The 25,753-nt window shown below is 38.0% G+C and overlaps 1 protein-coding gene across 1 annotated transcript; it reads right to left on the bottom strand.

Annotated features, from left to right (window-relative positions):
- Positions 1-2,080: 2,080 nt before the first annotated feature.
- On the bottom strand, positions 2,081-16,414 carry LOC148844423 (chaperone binding / ATPase activator). The gene is made up of 6 exons (XM_088957523.1): positions 15,646-16,414; positions 9,167-9,220; positions 6,009-6,089; positions 2,983-3,052; positions 2,813-2,901; positions 2,081-2,610 (listed from the first exon to the last, which is right to left on the bottom strand). The coding sequence occupies exons 1-6, from the start codon at positions 15,799-15,801 to the stop codon at positions 2,476-2,478; spliced, it is 585 nt and encodes a 194-aa protein (XP_088813649.1). The 5' UTR covers positions 15,802-16,414; the 3' UTR covers positions 2,081-2,475.
- Positions 16,415-25,753: the final 9,339 nt, after the last annotated feature.

Here is a 25,753-nt window from a genome sequence, read left to right as displayed (position 1 = left end):
CATGGGGAATAGTATATTATAGGTAGGCGTGGGCAGGAGATCCAGGTTGTGGCCTATAAGCACTCACAATTGAGTTCAAATCTGCTGCACACAAGAATTCTATTCATGCTCATCGCAATCATACATGAAGAATATCTCATCTTCTGCATAATATTATAGAGGAGGAGATGTTCCCAATTCATGGGGAATAGTATATTATAGGTAGGCGTGGGCAGGAGATCCAGAATCCTCACAATTGTAGAAAGTTTTTTTCTATGAAATATTTTATGCTGACACATGGATACTCATACTGATACAAGATGAGTTTGAGAGGACTGACGAGCCAAAAAGACTGAAGAAGGGACGGACCCTCTCACTCGCTCAACGAACCGCCACGCCAACTCTGGCCTTTGCATATTACCAAAGGCCGCTCTGCCTCAGCCTCAGCCTCAGCCTCACCAGTCACCACAGCTTAAAGTTGGAAGGTAGTAAGGTGTATGCATACACAGAGCTACGAATCATGTATTGGTTCAGTAAAGACTCCTCAGACAGATTCACTGATCCCCACATTGAAACCCTCGAATTCAAACCCACTGAACCTGGGCCAACACTTCTATTTTCACAGGATCATTTAAGTAATTGCATAGTAATAGTATTTCAAAATATGCAAGCCGGGAAATTCCTTACTCCTTAAACAGGTCCACTGAACTGAATGACTTATTCTTTTATACTTGTAGGGATATTTTAATTAAATATTGAACCATTTTGAGAGTCTGGATCTTTTTTCCTCACAGAGTGTTCTTCACACCAACCTCACAGCATGTCTCAGATTCACATTGAGAATATTTTCCATACTTGTATGTTATTATTCATGGGAGATGTTCTCAATGCACAGTGGGATGTGACTGTGAGGAGCGCTCTGTGAAGAGTAAATTCCAATTCATATTTTGAAGGTATATCATGAAATTTGAATGGGCCTAGCCCAAAAGCCTAGTTATCGAAAGGAAATGGTAAGAGAACTCTGCATTTGTCAGATTGATTCAAGTGTGAAATGTTCAGATCTATCTGTATACAGCTCAATATCTGACTGTAAAACTTCCCTCGTTATAATAATAGTAAAATTGTAGGAACAAGTAAATCTTAGAGATCCAGAACCAGTAATTAAGGCTCAGTTTAGGAGTACAAATACAAGTATGTACAGTGCAAATGCATACAAAATACAAGATTTTGTACTTTTGTATTTGTACTCCTTTCAAACATAGCCTAAGAAGACGACTTGAATAAGGCCTGCCTTTTATTGAGCTGTCAATCAGAGAGAATTGAGGAACCAAGTAATCAACAAACTCGGCTCATATAAGAAAGTACTTTTGAGGCCGTTCTGAATTCTGGTAAGATGGAGCGGAACTCCTACACATTGTCACATATACACATACTACCACTTCCGGGTTCCAGCCTCTGGCCCAACCACAAATTAATTTCTGTCTTTGTATTCTCAACATCTTTTGACTGGCTTAACATTTTACCCATGTTTTACTTTCACTTGTATCAACCATGATGATACATTTCTAGTTTCTGGTTCTGAACCCAAGTGACGACTGACTTATTCAGGAATCATGACATTCAGCACGTTACATTATAAGCCTGCCTACCTAATGCATTGCTTTTCTAAGCTCACAAGTGAACAATGTTTTATATAATATGTTGAACATAATTCAGAAAAGACCAAACCACCAAGGTTCAAAGTAGAAAAAAAGCAATTTTGAGAAACATATCAGGGATTCAGGACACCCATAAAAAGCACAAGGATGCAATGGAACGATTTAATTAAAATAGCATGGCAAAGGTGGAAAACTCGCATAGAACTTGTTAGAACACAAATTCTGTTATCTTATCTCAATTAGTCTATAAAAATAATGTAAAAATACATAAATAATTAAAGACATACTTCAAACCAATTATAACCGACCTTCATCTGCAAAATGCACATTAAACCCATTATTATAAATTAATGTGCATAATTCATCGAAAATTTAAAAATACGCGTGTGAATGATAAACCTGACACAACCCAAATACCACAAGACACCTGATATTTCTACATATTTTTACAAATAATGAACATGGGACATTGTATTATATTTTAACTAAATGTGAAACATATATGTTTAATATTTAATTATATTTAAATATAACCCAAAAAAGGATGCATAGGAACCCTGCTGCTAACTTACAAACATCCAACAATAGATATAACATACATAAGAGATTGATGGACAAGTTATCATTTGTCTGGCATAGTCCAACTAATGCATGACCAGTAAATTAGTTCCAGTTTACTGCATAAGCTTTGCTTCCATACACGATCCGTGTTCCATTACAAACAAAGATGCAGTAACTCATAACAGTATGACGAATCAAAGGCTCCAATAAGAACATGACAGACAAGTAGCCCCCATTTCCTAATAGTGGACAGAATCACCAAAAAAAATATCCCGCCCTATCTGTCTTTAAGCTCCTGCTCAAACTGGACCAACTTTTCACGGATAGGTTGCAAAAATAGCCGCAAGTCTTGGATAATTCTCAGCTTATCTTGCTGCACTAGACTCTTCTCCTCGTTGAGCCTCACTTCAATCTGAAAGCAAATGATGATCAACCTAGGCTCAGTTTTACAGAGTTTCATGGCCAACCTAAAGCAGAACATGACAAAATGTGTGCTAGCATGCATTCAAACATAGACAAGTAGATTATAATAATAGGAACATATGTCGATGAAAAAGCAACATATTGTATTGATTTACCCACAAAATGTGTAAAGATCAAGGAAAAACATGTACCTGCAAGTCATCTAGCTCACCAAATGTCAACTCTGGGACATCTATATAGGCCTTGATATTTTTCTTCTCATCTTGGACCATCCACTCCCCTGATTTTCATAATCCATGTCAACAATAGCAGAGAGAAAAAAGGAAACTGAACAAAAGCATTTTAGAACACAACTACTTGCCTTTGACTTTCAATGTTAACTCATACGTGTAGCCTACCCTTTTCTTGTTTCGCACAGTTACCAAAAATGCCTAGTTCATAATTTGAGAAATCACCATCAGTCACCCAAAAAGAGGCAATAATAGAGCATTAGTGTTATATCTTGCATATTCTTGATGAACCGGTTTTTTTATATATAAATGCAAATGTTAAGTAAGAAGACCTTTAGCATTTCTTCATCTGCAAGAAATTATCAACACCAAAACACAGAAGCAAAGGGCTTCTTTCTGAATAGACCAAGACAAAGCATCAAGCATGGAGCGGAAGCATCACTCTAATCAACAATCTGAATAGTTACAATTATAAGATATGTAGAACATCAGATCAGTAAACAACTCATGTACTTGCTTTAACTTCCACTTTTTCATAAAGGATCTTTCCAATAAAATATAAATGAATTTCTTACAACCTGCTTAAATTGACGTTATAAAGAAGCAAGGTACTAAGACAGCTTGTCAAAATAATTAATCAACAAATTTGCTAAGGTGCAACAACTTATATAGTATGTTTATGTATACTCAGACCACATAAACATATTGGCACTTGAGATTTAGAGTGAGGGATGCATCTGGGAAGCCACAGGGTACTTGCACAAGAATGAGCCCTCTCTCTCTCTCTCTCTCTCTCTCTCTCTCTCTCTCTCTCTCTCTCTCTCTCTGTATAGATCAGAGCTTGATTTACCCATGGTGAGCATCAGCGGCAACCAATAATAAAAAACAAGAAAACCTTCCTTTTCTGAAGTCGATAAATGAGTTCCGCATCTTCTCATCCACTCTATCCACCTTCAAGCGCCATTGGGATGACTTGCAGAAGCATCTCAATTCCATCCAAACTACAATTGATACCAGGCTCAAACAGCTCCGCACCAATAACACCCCCTGAACATAGTTTTCAAGGCACCAAGGCGAGGCTAGGCAACAGGGGGGTGCCTTGTCTAGGCGATGGATTTTTTTTCAAGTAAAACAATATATCCTAGGGTAGTTCCCTAGGTTCCATAACCACCTTTCCTTGATAATTATTCATAATTTTCATAAGAGAAGTATCAGTTTCATGTTCAAGTCTAGAAAATCAACATTTTATGAGAAGAAAAAGAACAAAGGAAAGAAAATTCAAAAAATATAGGGGCTGAACCCCTGCTTTTGTTATAGAAAAGAAGAAAAGGTGGAAGAAGAAGAAGAAGTGGAAGAAGAAAATGTGTTGATTAGACAAAATTTTAAGTTCTTCCCTTGCTTATTGGTTCAGGTTTTGAAATTTTTGAGGGTTCAATCAAGGATCAAAATTTCAATACGATACGCCCCATATGGGGTGTACTGTATTGTACCTTTGGGGTCCCGATACCTGTTTACAGGTGTTTTCGGGGACCCATTTTTTAAATAATATATATTTAAAAATGAAATTGAAAAGCAAAGAAATAAAAAAAAAAATAGGGTGAGTGTCAATATAAGTACTGATACACATCTGCCAGCACACAGAGGTGTATCGATACTTTGAACCATGGGTTCAATACAGCAATTAGCAATGTTTGTATTGATTAAACCCTAACAAAATAAGAAAATAATAAAATGAAATTAGTATATAAACCCATAAAACGAATATTCTAGTTTAATAATGTCTAATTTATAATTAAAATGTCAAAATTTTAAAAATATAAAGGTATTTTACAACCCAGTGCACAAAACTGCTTGGCAACTGGGCAAGGCAAGCCTCCAAGGGTGCCTTGTCGCCTAGGCATCGCCTTGACAACTATGCTCCCGAACTTCCTCATTAGCATCCACAAGTAGTTCCTGCAATGGATGCTTGTGCTTCTGAGTCGCTGATTCCTGATTCTGCCAACTCACTGGTAGGGAAATAAGGTACAAGATTCCTAGCTATGCAGCAGGGTGTTGAAGAACTCACACTCGGAGCTTGAGCCCCTCTGTTCCACGAGAAACCAGGGTTTACACAAATACATTGTCTCATCTAGCCAACATTGCCAAACTCCATGAAGAAGCTCCTGTGGTGCTACAGCGTGTGTTCAAACTTGACCAAACTTGTATCGGACCACATTGGGCTGTTTTTATCTTCAGGAAAGAAAGCACAGTTTGATTGGGAAAGAAAAACAGGGATGTGTGGTTAACAGATTAAAATGGAGGCCTACTTTGGTGGTGGCCATGCTGCAACTGGTTTAGGTTTCTGTTTATGGTGTGTGATTAACAGATTGAAATGTGGAAAAAGGTGGATGGTGTTAATGACGGGAAATGGGTGGTGACAGGTGAGAAACTAAGGGTGGTTTCATGTTGTGAGGACCACAGAAAGGGAGAGAGATGTGCAAACTTACATGCCAAACATAATCACAAAGGGACAAAATTGGAATCAAGAGAAAGTATATGATGCTTGAGATTATCACCTGTAACGGCCCTGAACATTTTACTAATGGAGGGCCTATTTGTGTCAAGTGCTGCCACCTAGGTATATTTAAGCAGTTCAGTTAAACAACAAGGTATATTTACCTTTATCAAATCCATAGAAAACCGGTTTGCTACCAGCCATATCAGACCCATACATCATTCCATGACCAGTACATCACTTTGACTATCATAACAATCTAATCACAAGACAAGTCAAGCTTTAGGGAGCAAAACACCTTCCAACCAAGGAACAACTACACCACAAAATGAGTATGGCAAGCAGGAAGAGGATACTGAAAAAAAAAATATATATATATATATATATGGATGAGCGATACCACAAAATAAGTCAAACAATGAGCAAATTTTAGGAGACTCAAGAATAGGACCAACTGCAAAATACGGAAATTATGACAAAGATGATTTTGCCATGTGAAATGAAGACCATGCAACAAGATGCAAGGATTAAAGTGCATGTACCAAAAGCCCCCATGGTGGGTCAAGGTAGTTAGTCAATGTATTCACATTTGCAACAACACAATTGAAGCAACTAAAGTCTTATACAGCATTGTAGTAATAGATGTACGTCAAAAGAACTCACATCACCCACACATTTTGTTACTTCTGCAATTTCTGCTTTGCCACTAGAGAATTCCAATGAGCACACAGCAGCAAGCAATTCCTGTAAATATATTCAAACATTAGATGGCAAATGCCGGAATAAATTATGAGGCAACATTTGGTAGTTTGGAATCTACAGTTTGAAATAGAATTCACACTTGTCAAGGTGACTAGGCAAATCTAGGTGAAGATGAGTAACTAGTTACCTAGACAACTAGCATTTTATAAAATAACAAATTAAATTTTAGGTTAGTTCCTAGTTTTACATACCAGTCTTCAGGCATATTACTTCAAAAAAAAAGTAATTATCTTTATTAAGAACATTAAATTTCCTCTCAAAACATGGAAAATCATCATATCTAAAAGATAATAGTATTTTTAAATATATTGATTTCAATACTTTCAAAAATAGCATTAGTATGATAAGTATTTAAAAGAGCATTTTCATACAAGGTTCAAAGTATCGATACGTATCGGCCGATACGTATCGTGCCAGTGGCTTCCCGATACGCCCCTACAAGGGGTGTATCAGGGTTCTGACCAGTTCGGGGGCTAGAGGAGCCTTAAACCGCCGCCCCCCCCTGAACCGGTTTTGAAAAAAATAAAAAAAGGCCTAAAAAACACTATCGATATTGCCCGATGCGCCCCTACCAGCGTATCGGGCGTATCGATATTTTGAACCTTGTTTTCATATCAAATTAGCAATTAAAACACGCTGTAATTTTAAATAATAAAAATCTTAGATAAAGGTTGGATATGTTTTTTGTTTAAGATAGTGAGTGTGTCTATGAGTGAGTGAGTGAATGAGAGAGAAAGTACATGAATAACAAAAAAGAAATTATCTTATCTCAATCTCTACTTTTTTTTTCTTTCTCTTCTCAATTAAATTCATCATAGTAATGATATTATAATAAGATGCCCACCTTGTGATTTTTGTTGCCTAGGCAGGTGCCTAGTTGCTTTAAGCAAAGTTCAAAGTTTCGATATGATACGCCCCGTATCAAGCGTATCATATCATATCTTTGGGGGTCCGATACACCTGCTTACAGGTGTTTCAGGACCCCACTCTTTTTTAATGAAAAATATGTTTAAATATCTTCCCAAAAATCAAATTTTGAAAAAAGAAATAAAAAAAAAGTATTTCCACATGTATCTAAGTACCGATACACCTCTGCCAATACACAGAAGCGTATCAATACTTCAAACCATGGCTTTAAGTCAAGGTCAATGATCAATGTATCAGTATCAGAACAACAGATATGAAAAAACTTGGATACGGTAGGGAAATGCATACAAATCACATAAATACACTAATAACACTAAATCTAAAGCTGGATCATCTATGAATATGGTATAAACACATGAGAAATGCACACTTTATTTATTTATTGATAAAGCTAAGCATTACCATTCATCCAAAAATCTGTTATACAGGTGAGATAGATTAGCGGGAGGGGAATCAAAAAAGACCTCCCTATTTAAAGTTTGGAACCACTTAGCAGTTTAATGGGCCATACCATTCCTCATTCAAGGAATATACTTAAATTTTATCATGTAATTTACAGAACCAAAAGATATATAGTCCACTAATAGCACAAATCTGGGTTGACACCCAGATCCCCCGAGTTCAGAATATTCACAACAAACAAACTATCAAGACAATAGAACATGTACACATCATGGTTTTCAAAACCGGACCGGACCAGACGATCGAACTGGGAAAACCGGGAACCGGTCAGGTGATCGGTTCTGTTTTCCCCAAAAACCGGATTCCCCCCCCCCAAAACCGTTGATTTTGGTCAGCGAACCGCTGAACCAGGCGGTTAACCGTTCGAACAGTTTTGACCTTTTTTACTTTTTTGAATTTTTTTATTTTTTTGTCAGAACGGGCCAAGCGTTCAGTTCGAACAGTCAGACCGTTTGACCTGATAACTGAACCCCTGACCGGTTCGGTCATCGGGTTGGTTTTAAAAACCATGGTACACATCATACAAAAATTATCACTTTATTTCATTTTTTTAATTACAACTCTATTTTAAGTTTTTTATAATTGTAACTCTTTTGGTTTTTATAATTATAATTTTCAATTTTTTTAAAATTTTGGGAAATGTTTATTTCTTTAATATTTTTATATAAATAATAGCTCTATTGTTTTTCATATAATAAAAAATATGTTTTCATTTTTTACATATAATTGTAAAATAAAACATACAAATCATTTAAGGTAGATAAAATAAATTATTTTTATCATCATCCATGCCTTATCCCAACTATACAAGGGAAATTATTTTATATTTTTCAATTTTTTATTGAAGTCCAAAACAGTTCAAAAGCGATCATATACAGAACTTTGAAATTGGGCATCAATATGCGTCTATATCAATGCGTATTGAATCGTATCCACCAATGTGGCGCAATACGGCCCAACATGGAGGCATATTATACCAATACGCACGACTAGTTGATACAAACCCATTTGTGGCTAAAACAACCTGGTTCTTATTAAATTTTTGGGAAAAATTAAATCTTAAATTATTTATTTGTTTTTATAATTATAATTTTCAATTTGTATTGAAGTCCAAAAGCTGTCAATATACAAAGTTGTGAAATAAGACACCAATACACTTCTGTATCAGTATGTATTGGGCTCTATCCACCGATACGGCACCATACAGCCTGATACGGAGGTGAATCATACCGGTATGCACGGCTGGTGCAATAGAAACCCAGTCGTGGCAGATCCCATATCCATGGTCACGGATACCAATATGATTGCACAGATCCCATATCCATAGTCATGGATACCAATACAACATACGCATTCAGGCAAGGCACCCAACTAAGGACACCTAGTTGCCTAGATGACACTTTGACAACTATGACAAAATGTTTGCATAAAATACAGTATTCCAACTCTACTAACTACTTTTTTTTATCAATAAACTCTACTAACTACCAGTATGCATCAACACATTCAAAAATGAATTACAAGATACAAGTTGCTAAATATCCATGGAACTACTTAATAAGTTGCTAAAAAAAGTGGTTATCACACCTGCCTATCCTGTTAAACGTCCATTCTTCATAACATAGTTTCAGGCAAACATGATGCAAACTAATCATAAGTTGTAGGAGTACCTTCATCCTATTACTTGCCCATGAATTAAGGTTCTTCTCCTCCCAGGTTCCAGCCTGTTAATAAAATAAAAACGATTGCCTATAAAAACATTCAACTCAGAAGGCAAAAGGAAATAAAAAAGAAACAATAAAGAACAGTCAAAGACAATCAATAAAAAAATCCAACCATCCCTTCTTGAATATGATTTCCGAAGGCAAACATTAAATGGTTACCACAACTCTGAAAAAAGTAAACCACTGAAACATCTTAATTCTGATGTACAAAGTACACATATACAAAAATTTACTCATCAGAAACCATAAGTTGTACAACCTAATCTTAAAATAAGAAAGCGTGTGGTTGAAAAAAGGAGAAGGGGTTTTATCACAATTCAGAAATGATTTCAGAAGACAAATGCAAATTCAGACCTCTTGAACCTTTCCTTAGACCAAGAATCAACTGTCTCCTCTTGTATCGCAGATATACCTGCCGATAACAACTTGACCCTCAACCTTAGAAAGACCCCTAAGGGACACAGAGATTTCAGACCTCTTCAACCTCTTTCATACCATTAAAGAAGTCTACACTTCCCCTCATCCCATTGACACCTGAGTATGGACCCTCAACCCAAATGGTGATTTCTCTTCCAAATCTATGTTCAAGGCTCTAACTGCAGGTGAACAGAGTTCCTCTTTCCCTTTCAAGAAGATATGGAGCACTCATATTCTGCTAAGAGTTTGCTTCTTTGTTTGGGAAGCGTGCATACAGAGAATAAATACTTGTGACCTTCTTTAGAAAAAAAAGTCTGGGAAGATCATATATTTCTCCTGATGCTTGTGTGCTTTGCCTAAGAGAATGTGAATCAGTTGATCACCTACTTATTACTTGTGACCTTCTTCAGAAAAAAAGCCTGGGAAGATCATATATTTCTCCTCATGCTTGTGTGCTTTGCCTAAGAGAATGTGAATCAGTTGATGACCTACTTATTCATTGCAATTTCTCACAAAATATTTGGTGTCATTTCTTAAACCTGACTGGATACAGTTGGGTCTTTCCAAAGCACATTCAAGAGTTCCTCCATCAGTGGCATGGTTCAGGCCTGAGCAGAAGAGGTAAAGTGTACTGGCAAACTGTGTTACATGCAGTATTGTGGGGAATTTGGGAGGAAAGAAACAGGCACTTATTTGACAACAAAATCAGATCTCTTGAAGAACTAATCTCAGATATCTCCTTTGATTGTAATTTCTGGACAGTTAATTCTGAGCTGTTCCAAGGACTCTCTCTCAATGACCTTAACAGAAATATCCAAACGATCTTGTTTCTTCCAACCCACCCTCAACCAATCCAGAGACTACAGATATCGCATAATGAAGGAGGGATGACTTTAAACTTTGATGGAAGTGCTGCAGACAATCCTGGTGTAACTGGGATAGGGGGTATTTTGTTTTCGGCTCAATGTTAATGGGGTGGTGAAGTTCTTTGCTGTATAAGGTTTTATGTCTAACAACTTCTTGTTGTATTCTTTTCCTTTTTAAGCTTTAATAAAATTCTTTTGAGTTTCTGATCAAAAAATAATACTAATAAGAAAGTTCGTGTCACTAAACGCTTAATCTCAAGTAAAAAATTATGGAATGCAGATGCAGATTCTATGAAGTGGAAAGGAAGCTGGTTTCTTATTTGTCATTACACTGTCCTTAGGTATGCATTCACTTCCCAGATCTCTTCAAGGAGTCCTAACTCCTTATAACACTATAGTCCAGCAAAGGAAAAAATAAAATAAAGGAAGAAAAGAGAGAAGAAAAGGAAAAGAGAAGAGGAGGAAGAAGGGAAGAAGGGAAGAAGGGAAGATGGGTTTTATTCCAAAAGTTGTGGCTGGCAGCACCTATGTTGGTATTTATACTTAGGGCGACAGTTTATAACAAATAGCAAGGCCAAATGCCAGAAATACCCCTACACTAGTAACATAATAATACAACACTCCCCCCTCAAGTTGGAGCACATATGTCAATTATGCCAAACTTGTCACACAACTCATTATGCCGTACATAGTGAAAACCCTTTGTAAGGATATCTACTAGTTGTTCCTTGGTCCTGTCATTAAAAAATAGGTTGGTCACTTAATGGCTGTCTTGTTGTCACAGTAAGGGGGCATTGACCATCAATAGAGAAGCCCAAGTCACCAATCAAACTATTTAGCAAGAGCACTTTAGCAACTCCATGAACCATAGCCCTATACTCAGCGTCAACACTAGATTTGGCCACTAAATTTGCTTTTTGCTCCTCCAAGTGACTAAATTTCCACCAACAAAAGCTCCACTAGTCAATTTCCTATCATCAATTGTGCTAGCCCAATCTGCATCTGTGTAAACTTCCACTTTTATATGGCCATATTTCTTGAATAATACGCCAATCTCTGTATACTTCAGATATTTGAGAACCCTCTCTACTGCCTCCAAATGGGAGATTCTTGGAGCATGCATAAACTAACTAAGGACACCAGCAGCATATGCTATATCTGGCCAACTCATTGATAAGTAGAGAAGTCTTCCTACCAACCTTTGAAACTTCTTGACATCTGTCACAGGCTCTCCAATACAGTCATCAAGTCTATGGTTTTCATCAATAGGAGAATTTGCAGGCTTTGCTCCCAACTTTCTTGTATCTTGTAAGAGATCTAGAAGCCTTATCTCATTTCTTCATGGCCAATCAAAGGCTGTTGTAAGCATGGTATAATCATTTGGAACCTTTATTTTCGCTTTGTAGTGAGGAGTCTGGAAAGACAGAAAAAAACAGGGTTTTCTATAGGAAAAATTCATAAACCAGTGTATTAATTGGGAGAATTCATAAACCAAGAGACTGAATTACTTTTTTTTCTGCAAGTTCACAACTAAAATCTGGGATCATTTCTTCAAAGGTGTCCCATTATTTTGGTGCTATCCAGCTTCGGTTAAGGACCTGCTAATAGGCAGCAAGTGCAGGGTATGTCTAAGAAAGGTGGGGGCTGTTGGACAGTAGTGCCTTTGGCCATGGTTTAGACAACTTAGCAGAAAACAAATTCAGAAGAAGTTGTAATCAATTTAGCAATTGCAATGTTAAGTAGATGGCTGGTAATTCATAGATGCTTCAGTGGAGATGACTTTTCTTCACCTTTTTATAAAGAGGACCATATATACTTTTATTTTGATTCAATACAAGCTTACTTTACCTTCTATAATAATACAATTCACAATATTATCAAGAATTTTTCTATCAGACACTATTAGAACTTTTACTAGTTGTGGAAATAATGGTATTACAAGAAATATGTATCTAGAACGCCATGGATACTTAGGCCAGCCCCTTATTCTTAGTCCATTGATCCCTCTTTCGTAACTGTCAAGCCAATGCCTAGATGAATAAGCAGTTTCTGGTTGTCTTTCAACCATTAGCCATGGGTAAAATACAAAAGGCACTCACTGAGAGTGTAAGTACATGTAGTTCTTTATCACCCCAATTACATTGCATATATCAAAATAAAGCCACAACCGCAAATCTAACAACATGTAGAATCTCCCAAGACCTTCGATGTGCTTAATAACCATCGCAGACTTACGATGAGCTTAACAACCATTGCAAACTTGCGATGAGCTTAAAAGCTACCCGAGATCTGTGATAAGCACGGAAGGCCATCCAAGACTTGCGATGAGCATAAAACACTTCTTGGGACCCACAGTAAACAATGGTCGTCGCCTAAGACTTGCGATAACATCGCCAGTCAGATCTTGTCCTTTAACACGTAGCCACTAGGAAACTCGTAAGGGGACGTAGCCTACAATTGCCACATGAGAATCCTTAAGAGAAAGGAAACTTTGTCTTTGAAGGATCTCGCTAGACATGTGGTGAAATCCCAATGGTGCTACCTTAATAGATGACATAAAGATTCCCTTTCCTAATAGGAAAGGTCCCCTTTTAGATCCTTCTACTTACAGCCTTGGGGTCCTCTCTATAAAAGGAGGGACAACTATCCTTCCACGTCAGACTACCATGTAGCCCTAAGCTTAGGTTTCTCAAAAGATCCCTCCTTCTTCTTCCTCCTTTCTTTCCCTCTCTTCCGTGCCGTTCACTCTAGACCTTCGAGGGATTGACCAGCCAACTATCAAAGTCCATGGTGATTATAGAAAGAATACTAGGCAACAAGGCAGGTGCCTAGGCATGTAAAATGGCTAAGTGGATCCTTACATTAACCTTAATATTTTTGGGTTCACAAATATTATGTTAGAAACTCATAATTAATGCATTGAATCATACAATTAAACATACAAAACCCATATCTTGTTCTTTTCTCTTGTTACAATTGTTTTTAAGTATCCAAATACTTATTTGACAACTACAAGTAAATGGAAAAGGGTTGAACTTTTCTGCTGCATCATACAGTAGTTCATTTCAACCTTGATAATTGAATTTTAATAGGGGCCATTGCTTGGTGCAATGATAAGATATCAGACCGACAAGCACCAGTATGCAGGTTTGAGCCTGAGTGTGACCACTTTGTGCAAAAAACAATGCCAAAGGTTAGGTCTATATCCAGTATACCTCCCCCCCCCCAAGGTCCCAGATAGACACAACCATGATGACAGTCCTTTTCTAACATTAAGTTTCAATAAATTACATATATAATACTGAAAGAAGCAATGAAAAACCACAATGCCCGCATAACCCACAGTTTATTGCCTTAAGTTTTTAATTGGTTAACCACTTAACCTAAAACTTTTAACCAATCATAAAACAAATGGCCAATTATAACCAACTTCTTACTTCTCAAGTAATTTGCATAACAATTAACAACAATACAGAAAACCACCTGCTATGTATAGCTTAAAGTTACTACCTTCAGCAGTTACATCTAAAGTTCCACACTAGATACAGTAAACGTTTCTCCTATTAGCTGCCATGTAGCAGCACAAATGAATCTTGTATAAAAAGGTCCTACAAATACTGAATACCAATAACCAATAAAACTAAAGAGAAATTCTTTTAAAATTGGAAAATGCTACGGTAAAGCTGCTGCACTGTAAAGCCTACCAGCCTCATATATCCACACTCCCTGGTGAATTTGATAAGTTGCCCACTTGGTGCATTTACTCCCCCCCCCCGGTCTTGCTATATGAGGTAGGCTTTATGGTGTAGTGCTTTACCATAGTATGAGTCCATAAGATTTTCTAATTTATCCATTCAAGAAATTCACTTCTTACAAAACCCACAAATTAAGTTCCAAACAATTCAAGCCAAAGTTTTAGAACATAATCTAAACCAAAGGAATAGTCCCTCTATTTGAAACCAAAGGAATGTCTCAAAATTCCAAAAGTTCTATAAGGAATTAGAACATAATCTAAACCACACATTGACTATTATTGACCATTATTTTAGTGATCATCATAGGAAATTGTCATTCACCAGCAAATCTTTTTTTTTTCTTTTGATCAACAACCCAAAGATTAATTCATTAAATTAGAAAAAAAGAGATACAACAAGAAGTTGTGAAAAGAAACAAGAAGCCCAAAGGAGCTAAACCATCCCAAGTATTACAAATAAGCCCAAAACAAAGTTTGCCTATGAACTCCTTGTTTAGCTAAACCATCAACCACACTGCTTGCAGATCTCCTAAACCAAATCTCATAGGCCCCTGAATTGATTTGCTCTCTCCAAAGAGTGAAATGAATTCCAATGCTAGTTGCCATTATAAGAACAGCAGCCAACAAGTCAACAACTCACTATTAAAGCATTCACGTATTATTCAGCCTGTGAATCCACGGTGGCCTATAAGTATTTTGTTGAATAGGACATTAAGTTGTGACTATTTTAGGATTAAGATAAATGCATTGAATTAGCTATTCATGTCCATACAACAAAATGACTACCAATCATGGTTGTTGTGCCTCCGTTTCTTCACTTAAAGGCATCTATGGTTAGGCAACCGCCGCAATCCAGATTTAAACATGTGTAACTCTCCAATATATGATGGCTGGTGCTAAAGTGAGGACCTTCCATAAACACTGTGCTTATACATCTTCTTGTATTCGCATACATTGTGACATTGTCATAAGGCGCAATAAAGGAAATTCTTGCATTTTATTATGGGAAATCTTATAAGCGTTTGGGGTATTTATATTCCATTACATTGTTTTGACATTGTTGCTATTAAGACATCAAATATAAGTTTTAAAATTTAAAATGAAAATCTTCTCATCAAAATTTCAATGTTTTAGATGAAATCTAATAAAACTTGAAATTGGACCAGGTTTTTCATTCCAAGTGTTCTCATCTACTACTTTTCTATCACCATATTCCCTTTCAATGATTTTAAGTCTTTCCTGTCTACGTCTAATATTCTTTACATACCAAATCAAACTCAACTCATAACCCTGAGCTCATTGATCAAATATCAGATCCAATGTTAAACAACATTACAAAGAAAATAAAAGGAGGAAGACAAGAAAATAGAAGGAAGATTGTTGCTTACACTATTCCAGACCGATCCCAATGAATTAGGCTGCGTCTGCTTTGATAAATCATCCGCTGAGAGCTGGCGAGGTACGGGGAGTGGAGCAGCGTCTTTTGTTACATCCCTAACCCAATACGTGTAAGAGGACTTGTTCTCTGCTACCCCAGTCTCCATCTCCCCCACCCCTAGACCCCGAAACTAGATCAAAAGACTCCTAGAGACAGATTCTCAATTTCCAAATAAAGCCGCTGGATTGGGAAATTGCTCGTTTGATAAATTAACAAAACCGAATTTAACCAGAATAAAGGGGATTTGAATCTGAGAAAGGCTTCAGCACTTGATGGTTTTCAACAAATGGCGATTCCCGCAAAGTTGAGTCCTTCTCTTTCCTATTCCTTAAAACTTTTGCTGTAATAAACTCAGGTCAAAAAAGACTCTGACGGAAAGGCTGCTCCTCCAAACAAATCAAACGCAGGAAATAGATAGAAACCAATGCACGACAGGTAGAGATCTTCGGTTGATTGAAGGTCTCTTTTGGGGAAATGGTTGGTGAGAGAGAGATTCGGAGGATTTGCAGAGAAGAGAGAAGGTTTTCTTTTTTTCAAGAGAAATGGAACAAGAAAGCCTAGTGAGACAAATTTCCGAGAAGCGGGGGAAGGTTGCAGACGATTTGACCAAACATTTGGAACTCGTGGTTTAATGGAGACCCTTCGCGAACCTTCCACGTCCTTCTCGGCCCTGCCTCTAGGTTTTACATGTTAACGGTATTTTTAATTCGAGAAAGTTCTTTAAACCTCCCTTCTGTTTTTCTTACAAATACTTAAAACCTCCGAATTATTCTAATAATTGTAAAACATTTCATTAAATATAATGCAACCACCCCTCCCGTTAACTATCTCGACAGAAGACATTTTGGGAAGACATTGTCACAACGATTTAAATTTTGGGAAATTGTCTAAAATTTATCATAAATTTTTAATATTTTTTTAAATTCACTATAATTTTTAAAAATGTCTAAAACTCTGTTAGTAAGTTTTTATTTTTCAAAACTCACCTATTAGTGCACCATTAAAACTTCTTAACAGAGGTCTGTATCAGCATAAATAACAATTTTCATGACTAAATTACCCTTGAACTGTGAATTGGAGGAAAATTGTCTATTTTACTTTTCAAATTTCTTGTTTTTTTTTTTGCATTTTAGTGTTTTGTTATAATTTCCATTGTTTTACATTTTCCTATTTTCTACAATCTATAAATTTTCCTGTATTTTTGTTATTTATTTACAATTTCTGTGTTTTTAATCATTTTTTGTGTTTTTTCTAAAATTTTTATTTTCTGATTTTGTTTTTCAATTGCTATAGTTTCTATAATTTAAAAATATTTTTTTATTGTGTTTGCAATTTCTATAAGTTTTTATATTTTTGTAATTTCTATGTTTTCATGTATTTTATATTTGAAAATATTTTTTTGAATGTTTTCCTTTTTCATGTCTAAATATTAAAATGGTAATATATTAACACTTGTTAATTTATTTTGTATATATTTTATATTTTTCTATGAAGGTTAAAATGGTAATATATTAATATTCATTAGTTTGTGTAACATGAAGTTAGTGACATGGTGAGTTTAAGAAAAATGATGAAAACTCATGATGAGTTTTAAACAATTTCCCTTAAATTTTTAAAGGGTAAAAGACTTAAACCTCTAGAGGTTTTTTCTTAAATACTAAAACATCCCTTATATTTTAAATTAGACTAACACCTCCCCTATAAGGTGATGTCATCAGACAAAAACCTCCCCTCCTTTAACACTCCATCCACATCCCTTTTGAACATGACGGCATGTATTGGTTAATTTTTTTTTTAAATCCAATTTTGCTCTTTATTGTTGTACTACTTCTTTACCTGCTATAAAAGCCACTATTTTCAAAAAAGGTTCAGACTGGAAAAATCAAGAACTGGTCTACTTCACCCCAAAACCATTTCTTGGCCAAAAACTATTGATTTGGTCAATGAACCATTGACCCGGGCATTCAAACCATTGACCTGGACAATGGTTTTTTCCATTTTTATTTTTTAAAATTTTTTTGTCAGAACGGGCCATTTATTTGATTCAAACGATCAAACCGTTTGACCTAAGAACCGAACCCTTGAACGGTTCGATGTCCAATTCTTTTTTAAAAACCTTGATAAAAATCATCTTCCAAGAGTTTTCTTTTGGTAGAAGTAAACAATTTGCCCCTCTCATTTAAATTTTTAATTTTTTAAAGTAAGACCCATGCAAGTAATATGTTAGAGATTTCCATATATATTATTTAACGGAGATTCTCTCAATGGCTCAACCTAAGATCTTCCGTACCCTTAAGAAGCATACCAATCAAAAATAGGGAGAGTCTTGACAAGCCCCGCCCCATGCGGTGCATACATCCATATACCATTTCCCTTAAGATAAGGATCGAAGATTACTGATCACAGCAATTGCAAACCTCTCATTGTTTCTAGAGACAACAATTTCGACAGACATGCTTGGGTTCATATTAGAGGAATGTGACAACAGTAGGAACAAACATGTCAACAAGCTCTCTAGTTTCACACAGTCAAATCTTAATTAAAGAAGTCAAAAATTGTTCTATTGGATTCCACTGTTTTTGAAAATTTGAAGAATTAACCAGGGCAAAATAGGCTTTTTGATGGTTTTGTTAGACATAATTTTAAAAGGAGAGATTTTAGTCCAATTTGAAAATTGAATCGGTATTTAGGACAAATCTCAGGGGAGCTTTAAGTCTTTTACCTATTTTTAAACTTGCACTTTTAATTAACTTTAGGCAAATTGCTGAAACCTCCTTTTAAAGTAGTTTGGTAATGGCAATCATCCGATTCAATTCCTCTTTAATTTTCTAATAAAGTTGTAAATAGATCCCCTCTATTATAATCCCTAACAAAAGCATGAAAATGTTCAAAATGCCCATATAATTACTTTTAATCGAAATGCTTATTATCCACGTATTCTCTTCGTATCAATCACTATCCCAAACCCTTCTAATCTATTTCTGGAATTGATTTATTTTCCAATTTCTTTTCATGTCAATCTCTTAGAGGTAAGGCTACAACTTTGAATTCTTTTTTTTTCTTGTCTTTGTTCATAAAGTTTGTATTGATTTTTCTGAAGAAACAGCCTCGGTAGTAATTGCATGGACATCTTGGACATTTTGTGCCTCTTGTTAGAAGATTCTAATAGAAGGGATCAACTTGCAAATGTTGCAAAAAGTTCAAGAAAGATAATTGCAATTACCAAATTTCAGGAGAGGTTTCAGCAAGAGTCAAAAACTTTTGGAGAGATTTCAGCAATTTATCCAAAACTTTATCAGAATAAATATTTATCAAGTTAATGAAAAAAAAAAAACGACTTGCATTGTTGGTAGAGTAAATTTCATCCATAAACCATGTTTCATAAACACAATCAGAATTTTAAAATGCATTTTCACCAATAAACCATCGTTCTAAATCTAGTAAAATCCTTATTTTTTTTTGTACACTATGAAAGATAGTTTTTTACATGGTTTTCAAAACCTAACTAGATCGGACGGTCGGACTGGAAAAACTGGGAACCAGTCAGGTGACCAGTTTTGTTTTTCCCAAAAACCAGATTTCCCCTCAAAACCGTTGATTTTGGTCAACGAACCACTGAACCGGACAGTTAACCGTTCGAACGATTTTGACATTTTTTATTTTTTTTGAATTTTTTATTTTTTGTCAAAACAGGCCGAACATTCAACTCAAACGGTCAAACCGTTCAACTCAATAACCGGACCACTAACCAGTTAAATCACTAGTTCGGCTTTAAAACCCATGTTTTTTAAACACAACCATATGATTTAAAAAAGAAGGTTGATATGGTCAAGTGATTGTGTATGATAGGTCGTATTCCTATATTGTATAAAATGCAATGCATATTTATACTTGTAAAAGATATATAATTATATATTTGTTAATATATTATATGAATTTTCACATATTATTTTATTTTATTAACATATTATATATTATTATCCATATATGATAAACAAATAGTCACAATCAAGGTCGAATGACAAGTAGATGAAGGGCTTATATACATGTGAGTCACGCAGAAAAGTTGATAATATATTCAATCTAAACAAATGAACCACAAACATAACAGTGATTCTGGTTGTATGTAATTCGAAAACACAATTGCAACTTGTGGCATGGTTCGTGGATCCAATGAGAGTGCGCGCAAAGCAGAGGCCGGCATGCGATGCAAGGCCAATAGCGTGGCCGCACGCCAAGGCCTCGTATTGCCGTACCCTCAAGACCGTACCGCATCTTGGCCGTATGCGTCCATCTACCTCCACGCGGTCTCAAATATGAATAGGGGTGACCTCCCAAGGTAAGCATATAGATTCTTTATTGCTAAGAACCTCCTTGTCTCCCTCGTGGCCTTGTTTGAGCATCCCAACCTCAGGCCTCATCACACCTGTACTAACTTGACCGTCAAAGACTCTACCACGGGCCAATACTCGGGGCCTCTGACATTCTCTCTCTCTCTCTCTCTCTCCACAGGTCTGACCTATCAACCCTCGGCCACAGCGGTCTTCGAATTCATCAATCAGCCCTCGGATCGAAAGCTAATTTATCTTGTTGCCCTCAGCCCATCCTAGGCGGTAACAGTTCCGAAACACAATCTCCTTTTTTTTAAACTACAAAAAGAACACTCCCCTTTATTGTTTAATTCATCGAGCAAAAAGGCCAAATTGACGTAAAACCTCTCCTAGTAGGAATACCACATGCGAGGAATTATTCATCAATGTGAATGGTTTTGTTATCTAAAGAGGTGTTTGGTACAGTGGCATTACATATGAAACTTTCTTTTAGATGATATATGTAAGTTTATATTTTTACTTAAAACGTCAAATTTGTTATATTTCATGCATTTTTCTAATTGAAATGGTATTCATATATAATGGGGTAATAAAATTTTCACAAATTTGTATTAATCAACCCAAAACAACAGTGGCAACAATGCCATTGTATCCCTAAAACAAGAAACAAATTTGTTGTTGTGGCAATTGTTTATTGTTTTAGAAGACAAAATGGCTCACGTTGATAAACACCCCCTGATGTAATCTAGAGGACAACAGTAATTACTGTAATTTGAAGTTTTCAACTTTCCTATGATAGGTGAAAGGTGATTTTTCCATGTAAATATGTAGAGTGTAAAACCTTATACACGACGGTGATTGAGAGGGAGAGAGAGAAATATGGCTGAGAGGAACTGAAAACAGAGGAAAGCGAGAAGAAGAAAGGGGAAGGAAAAGAAGAAATATTGGGGGAGAGAAATAGAGAGAGGGAGAGAGAGAGATGGAGAGAGAGAGAGAAAAATATGAAGGAATATGAGGTAGAGGGGATTATCGCCGCTGTTGTTCGTGTATCGTAAGGTAAGGGAAGATGAATAGTGTTTTTCTAATAGTTATTAAAGGGTAGTATGAGGATTAAAAAATATTGTAACGATGCATTTCAACTGAAGACTAATGGAAGGGGTTCTTTGTCTCACGGTCATAGTACAAGGAGGTCTTTGTCGCAAAACAAAGTACAGGGTGGTCTTTGTCACAAACCCCATAATACAAGGGGGTTTTTGTAATTTGCTGTTTCTTTTTGGATTTTGAGAGCAAGAAAGTTAGTCAATGGGATTTCAGTTTCAAATCTATGTGGGGTCCATCAGTCCATGGACAATTTATTGGGAGACCGATTGTTCAATACACCCTATGAATTCTTTGCCTCACTGTATAGTTGGGGTAGGTGCCAACTCAAAATTGATGCCAATACACAGGCGTGTTTTAGAGTGTGGGTGTTTTTCATTTTGAATTGTGTAGGGTTGCAGTGGAGTTCAGAATTCTACAGTGTGGGACAGTGTACTTTTCTACAATGTATTTTCCCTCTTCAAGGTGGGTAAATAACTTTCCCACCTAGGGAGAAGTTGCCAATACTAGAATTGGACAAAATTGTCTCTTTTAATAATAAATTTTTATGACTAAAATAGTTATTGTCATATTTACTGAGAAATTAAAAAAAAAAACATGAATAAATGCACTTACTCAAGGTAAGTACCTTCCTGAAAAATGAATGAGGCCTTTGTGTTAAAATTTAATGAAATAAAGGAATCAATAAAAACCCCTAAAAAATTATAAAAGCTTTAGTGATTTTCTATTTTTCCTGCCAGGATCCAGTCTCCATAATCATTTTTCTTACTAGAATCTACTTTATACCATTACCGCTTTATCGCCTAGACTTTACATCGACATTTAGTGTGCATTTGGATCGTAGGACTTAAAGTTGTGTTTGGTTTAAAGGAAAAGGTAGGGAAAGGAAGGAAAAAGCAAGGAAACCTATACAAGTTTTGTAAATGTTTTCCTATATTTCCCTTCCTTTCCCTACCTTTTCCTTCAAACCAAACATAGCCTAAATGGAAACTGAGATTTTTTATGGACAAATGGGAATTGGGTCAATAGTAATAATTCTAATATATCACAAGGTCCTATTAGGCTTTTATATAAATTCTTCGTATTTAACTTCTCATATAAAATTATACATCATTGTCAAAAATTAAACCCTCCTAGTAAACTGACAAACAAAAAACACTACACTAGATCACATCAAACATTTATAAGATTTATACAAATATGTACCATGACTAAAACACTTTGAATTTAAGGCTCACCTCCAAAGGAGTACAAATACAAATATGTATAGCACAAATACATGGCTCACTTTGGAAAGACTACAAATACAAATATGTAGTGCAAAACCTTGTATTGGCGCGAACTACGCACGGCCTGTGCGAGCTGCATGTGGCCTGCGCGACCTGGCCGACCTGGACCAGCCTAGCGCATGATCCGGCCAAGCCGCCCATAAGGCGCCCACCGACAAACCTGGCCTAGACACTGACCCGCCGACTGACGCAGATGCCCCCCTGACGACCCGGCCCAGGCGCCGACCTAGCCGCCTAACACAAGCGCCAACCTGACGACCTCGAGGAGTTCACCATCGTACCCCGGTTCTGACAGGATGCGACGAGTCTTACCGTTTGGAGGCTTTTCACCCACCTAACCCGCGAGGACTCCGGTATATAAAGACCTCACCCCCCAAAGGGGAAGAGGAGGAAAAAAGGGAAGTAACCCCTGCTCTCTAGCTCTCTCATATTATCTTCAAAGCTCTCTACAATAAGAGTGCTAACTTAAGCATCGGAGAGCCCCCGCCGGGAAAATACCCCTGGGACCTCTGATTCAGTTCTCGTAGGTCCTTCAGCTCCCGCCACCTACAAAGAAGAGGAAAAGATGGAGTTCTCGCAGGTCCCTCAGCTCCCACCACCTACAAAGAGGAGGAAAAGATGGAGTTCTCGCAGGTCCCTCAGCTCCCGCCACCTACAAAGAGGAGGAAAAGATGAAGTTCTCGCAGGCCCTCACCTCCCGCAGCCTACAAAGAAAAGAAGACCACCTCATGCTGAGGGCAGTCGGATTGTGCCGCACCAGGGAGCTCCAGCATTCTCTAAGTCACCGGTCGCCTAGTAGGCAGTTCACCATCGAGCAGTTCACCACCAAGCAGTTCGCCACCAGGCAATTCGCCACCAAGTAGTTCGCCACCAGGCAGTTCGCCACCGAGCAACTCGCCACCAGGCAGTTCGCCACTGTGTCACGGGGCTAATGGATGAGGCCCCGTGCGGCGCTCGATGGGATCGAGAAAGCCTACAAATGCAAGCAACAACACACAAAAGGCAACAAAAAGGCACACAAATTAGACAAAAGGCAACTTGTATTGCATTAATCTGTGGTAAGCACAAGCACACAGTACAGTGTCGAGGGGATCTCGTGCTTAACCTTTACATGCTTATGAGCTCACTCGACTACCTACCTCCCCTCAAAGAGTACGTTAAGCTTTTAGGGGAGTGACATTAGGAAACATCAAAAAGGTGAAAAAGCATACTACAATATTACAATAGTGCCATTGGCAATCCCCCATACAAAAGTACATGCATAGCCCACCCATGACACACACTTGGACACTGGAGTGGCTGTTATAGGCACGATGGATGGCACTTGATGGCGCGGCAGAGAGAACACTCGTTACAGTCTCCCCCACTCAATTCAATCTTCGTCCTCGAAGACTAGCTTTTACTTGAGGCTCCGATCTGCTGCTGTTGATGAAGGTTCGTTCTTCGGCTGCCCCACGAAGTTTATCTTTTCCAAGGCCCGTGCATGATGATGGGTGGAAGTCTTCAATGTGTTTTGGATGGCAGGAAAACCTATGGCTAGTCTCTACAGTTAGTCCTTGCTTGGCTGCTTCAAGGTAGGATTTTGGTTGCTCTAGCTTGGTGTTTGGAAGGCTTGTGGCCAGGGCTAGGTCAAAATGATATTTTTGATTGTTAGGATGTTGGTTCCTATTTATTTTTCCCCAAGGTTGACTCACAACGCTACTACTAGATTTAGCATGAGGGATGATGTAAAGGTGGTCCCTAAATGGCTTGGGTGGCACTCGCTCTCCCCGTTGGTTGTGGTAGTAGATGTGGGCTAGGTTTGACACGGCCTTGGGTTTTCTGTTGGGCCCATCAGCTGCAGGCGCTTGCGGCTTCTACTGCGAAGTCGGCTTCCGTTGATGTCGTTGGTGTTGAAGCTGATGCTGATGCCGATGTTGGTGCAGGCTTGGGCACGGGCATTGGCGTTGGCGCTGGAAATGGAACTATCTTGGAGGTGACTTCTTCCTAGTGACGACTTCCCAACCAGTTCCAGTGTCGAGGTGAGGTACTTGACAGAGGTTTCATGGTTGCTGGTTTCTTGGTACAACTGTAAGGCTGAAAGCTGTTTCCCAAGTATCTGCACGGCTGATGAGACAGGAACCATGCAAGGGGAGTGTTCATCCAAAATAAGCAAGTTGTTGATGTGTGGCATAAGTGCTGCTTCTGCCTGCTTGAGGAACTCCACTCCAAGAACAACCTGAAAATCATCCAAGGGAACCACAGATAGATTGATGGGTCCTTTCCATGGTCTGACTCGGAGTTCTACTCCACGGGCCGTGCCCTCTACTGCTTTGGCCCCGGAGTTGACAGCCTTGACCCACCCCGTTTGTTTGGTGGTGGTCAAGCCGAGTCGCTTGGCCTTTGCAAGCGAAATGAAGTTGTGGGTGGCCCCAGTGTCCACCAAGGCTTGGGTCGGCCTCCCGCCGAGGGTGATATCTACATAACTCAGCCCCTTGTGGGCTTTGGTGGGCCGCTTGGATGTGGCCTCTTTCTTGACCATGGCGTTGATGAGTTGGAGGGCGCCTACTCTTGGCGCCGCGGTGGGTTTTTCCTCATCGCTCTCTTCACTATCACTGAGTTTGGCAATGAGGGCAGTTATTTTCTTTCGGGTTGGACAGTCACTCGTCCAATGCTTCCCGTTGCAAAGGTAACAAGGCGCAGGAGGAGGTCTCCTAGTGGCTTGGTGGCCCTGATGGCTTGGGCCCCCTTGTGGCTTCTTCCCTTGTTGGTAATTGTAGGGCTTATCCGCAGGCACTGGCTTCTCCTTTGTAGAGGTTGATTGTTCATCACCCCCACTCAAAGTCGTGGTACGTGGGCTGGATGGTCTTTGCACATCTTCCTTAGGTGTTCTCAGATCAACAAGCTGCTCAGCTACGACCATGGCAGTGGCGAGGTCCTCAACCCCGCGTCGCTGGAGTTCGAGCTCGGCCCATGGCTTGAGACCATCCATAAAATTGAACAGAAGATCCTTGTCTGACATGTCAGTGATCTCCAGTGTCAAGGCCGAAAACTCCTTGACATAGTCATGTAGTGATTCTTGATGTCTAAGATTCTTCATTCTCCGGCGCGTCAGGTACTCAACATTTTCTGGGTAGAACTGCCGCTTGATCTCACGCTTGAATCCAACCCAGGTGTCGATAGTGCAGGTTCCACGTTCAATGTCTTGGCAACACCTACGCCACCATAACATTGCGATATCAGTCAAATACATAGCAGTTGCACGTACCTGAGTTTGGTTGTCAATGATGCCAGTGGCGGAGAAATATTGCTCCAATTGCCACAAGAAGTTGTCAAGCTCCCTAGCATCCCGAGCACCCGA

This window comes from Nelumbo lutea, chromosome 8 (genome assembly GCF_056320005.1).
Source record: "Nelumbo lutea isolate HS-2025 chromosome 8, American lotus-T2T, whole genome shotgun sequence".
NCBI lineage: Eukaryota > Viridiplantae > Streptophyta > Magnoliopsida > Proteales > Nelumbonaceae > Nelumbo > Nelumbo lutea.
This window is presented reverse-complemented; position numbering and strand designations above follow the sequence as displayed.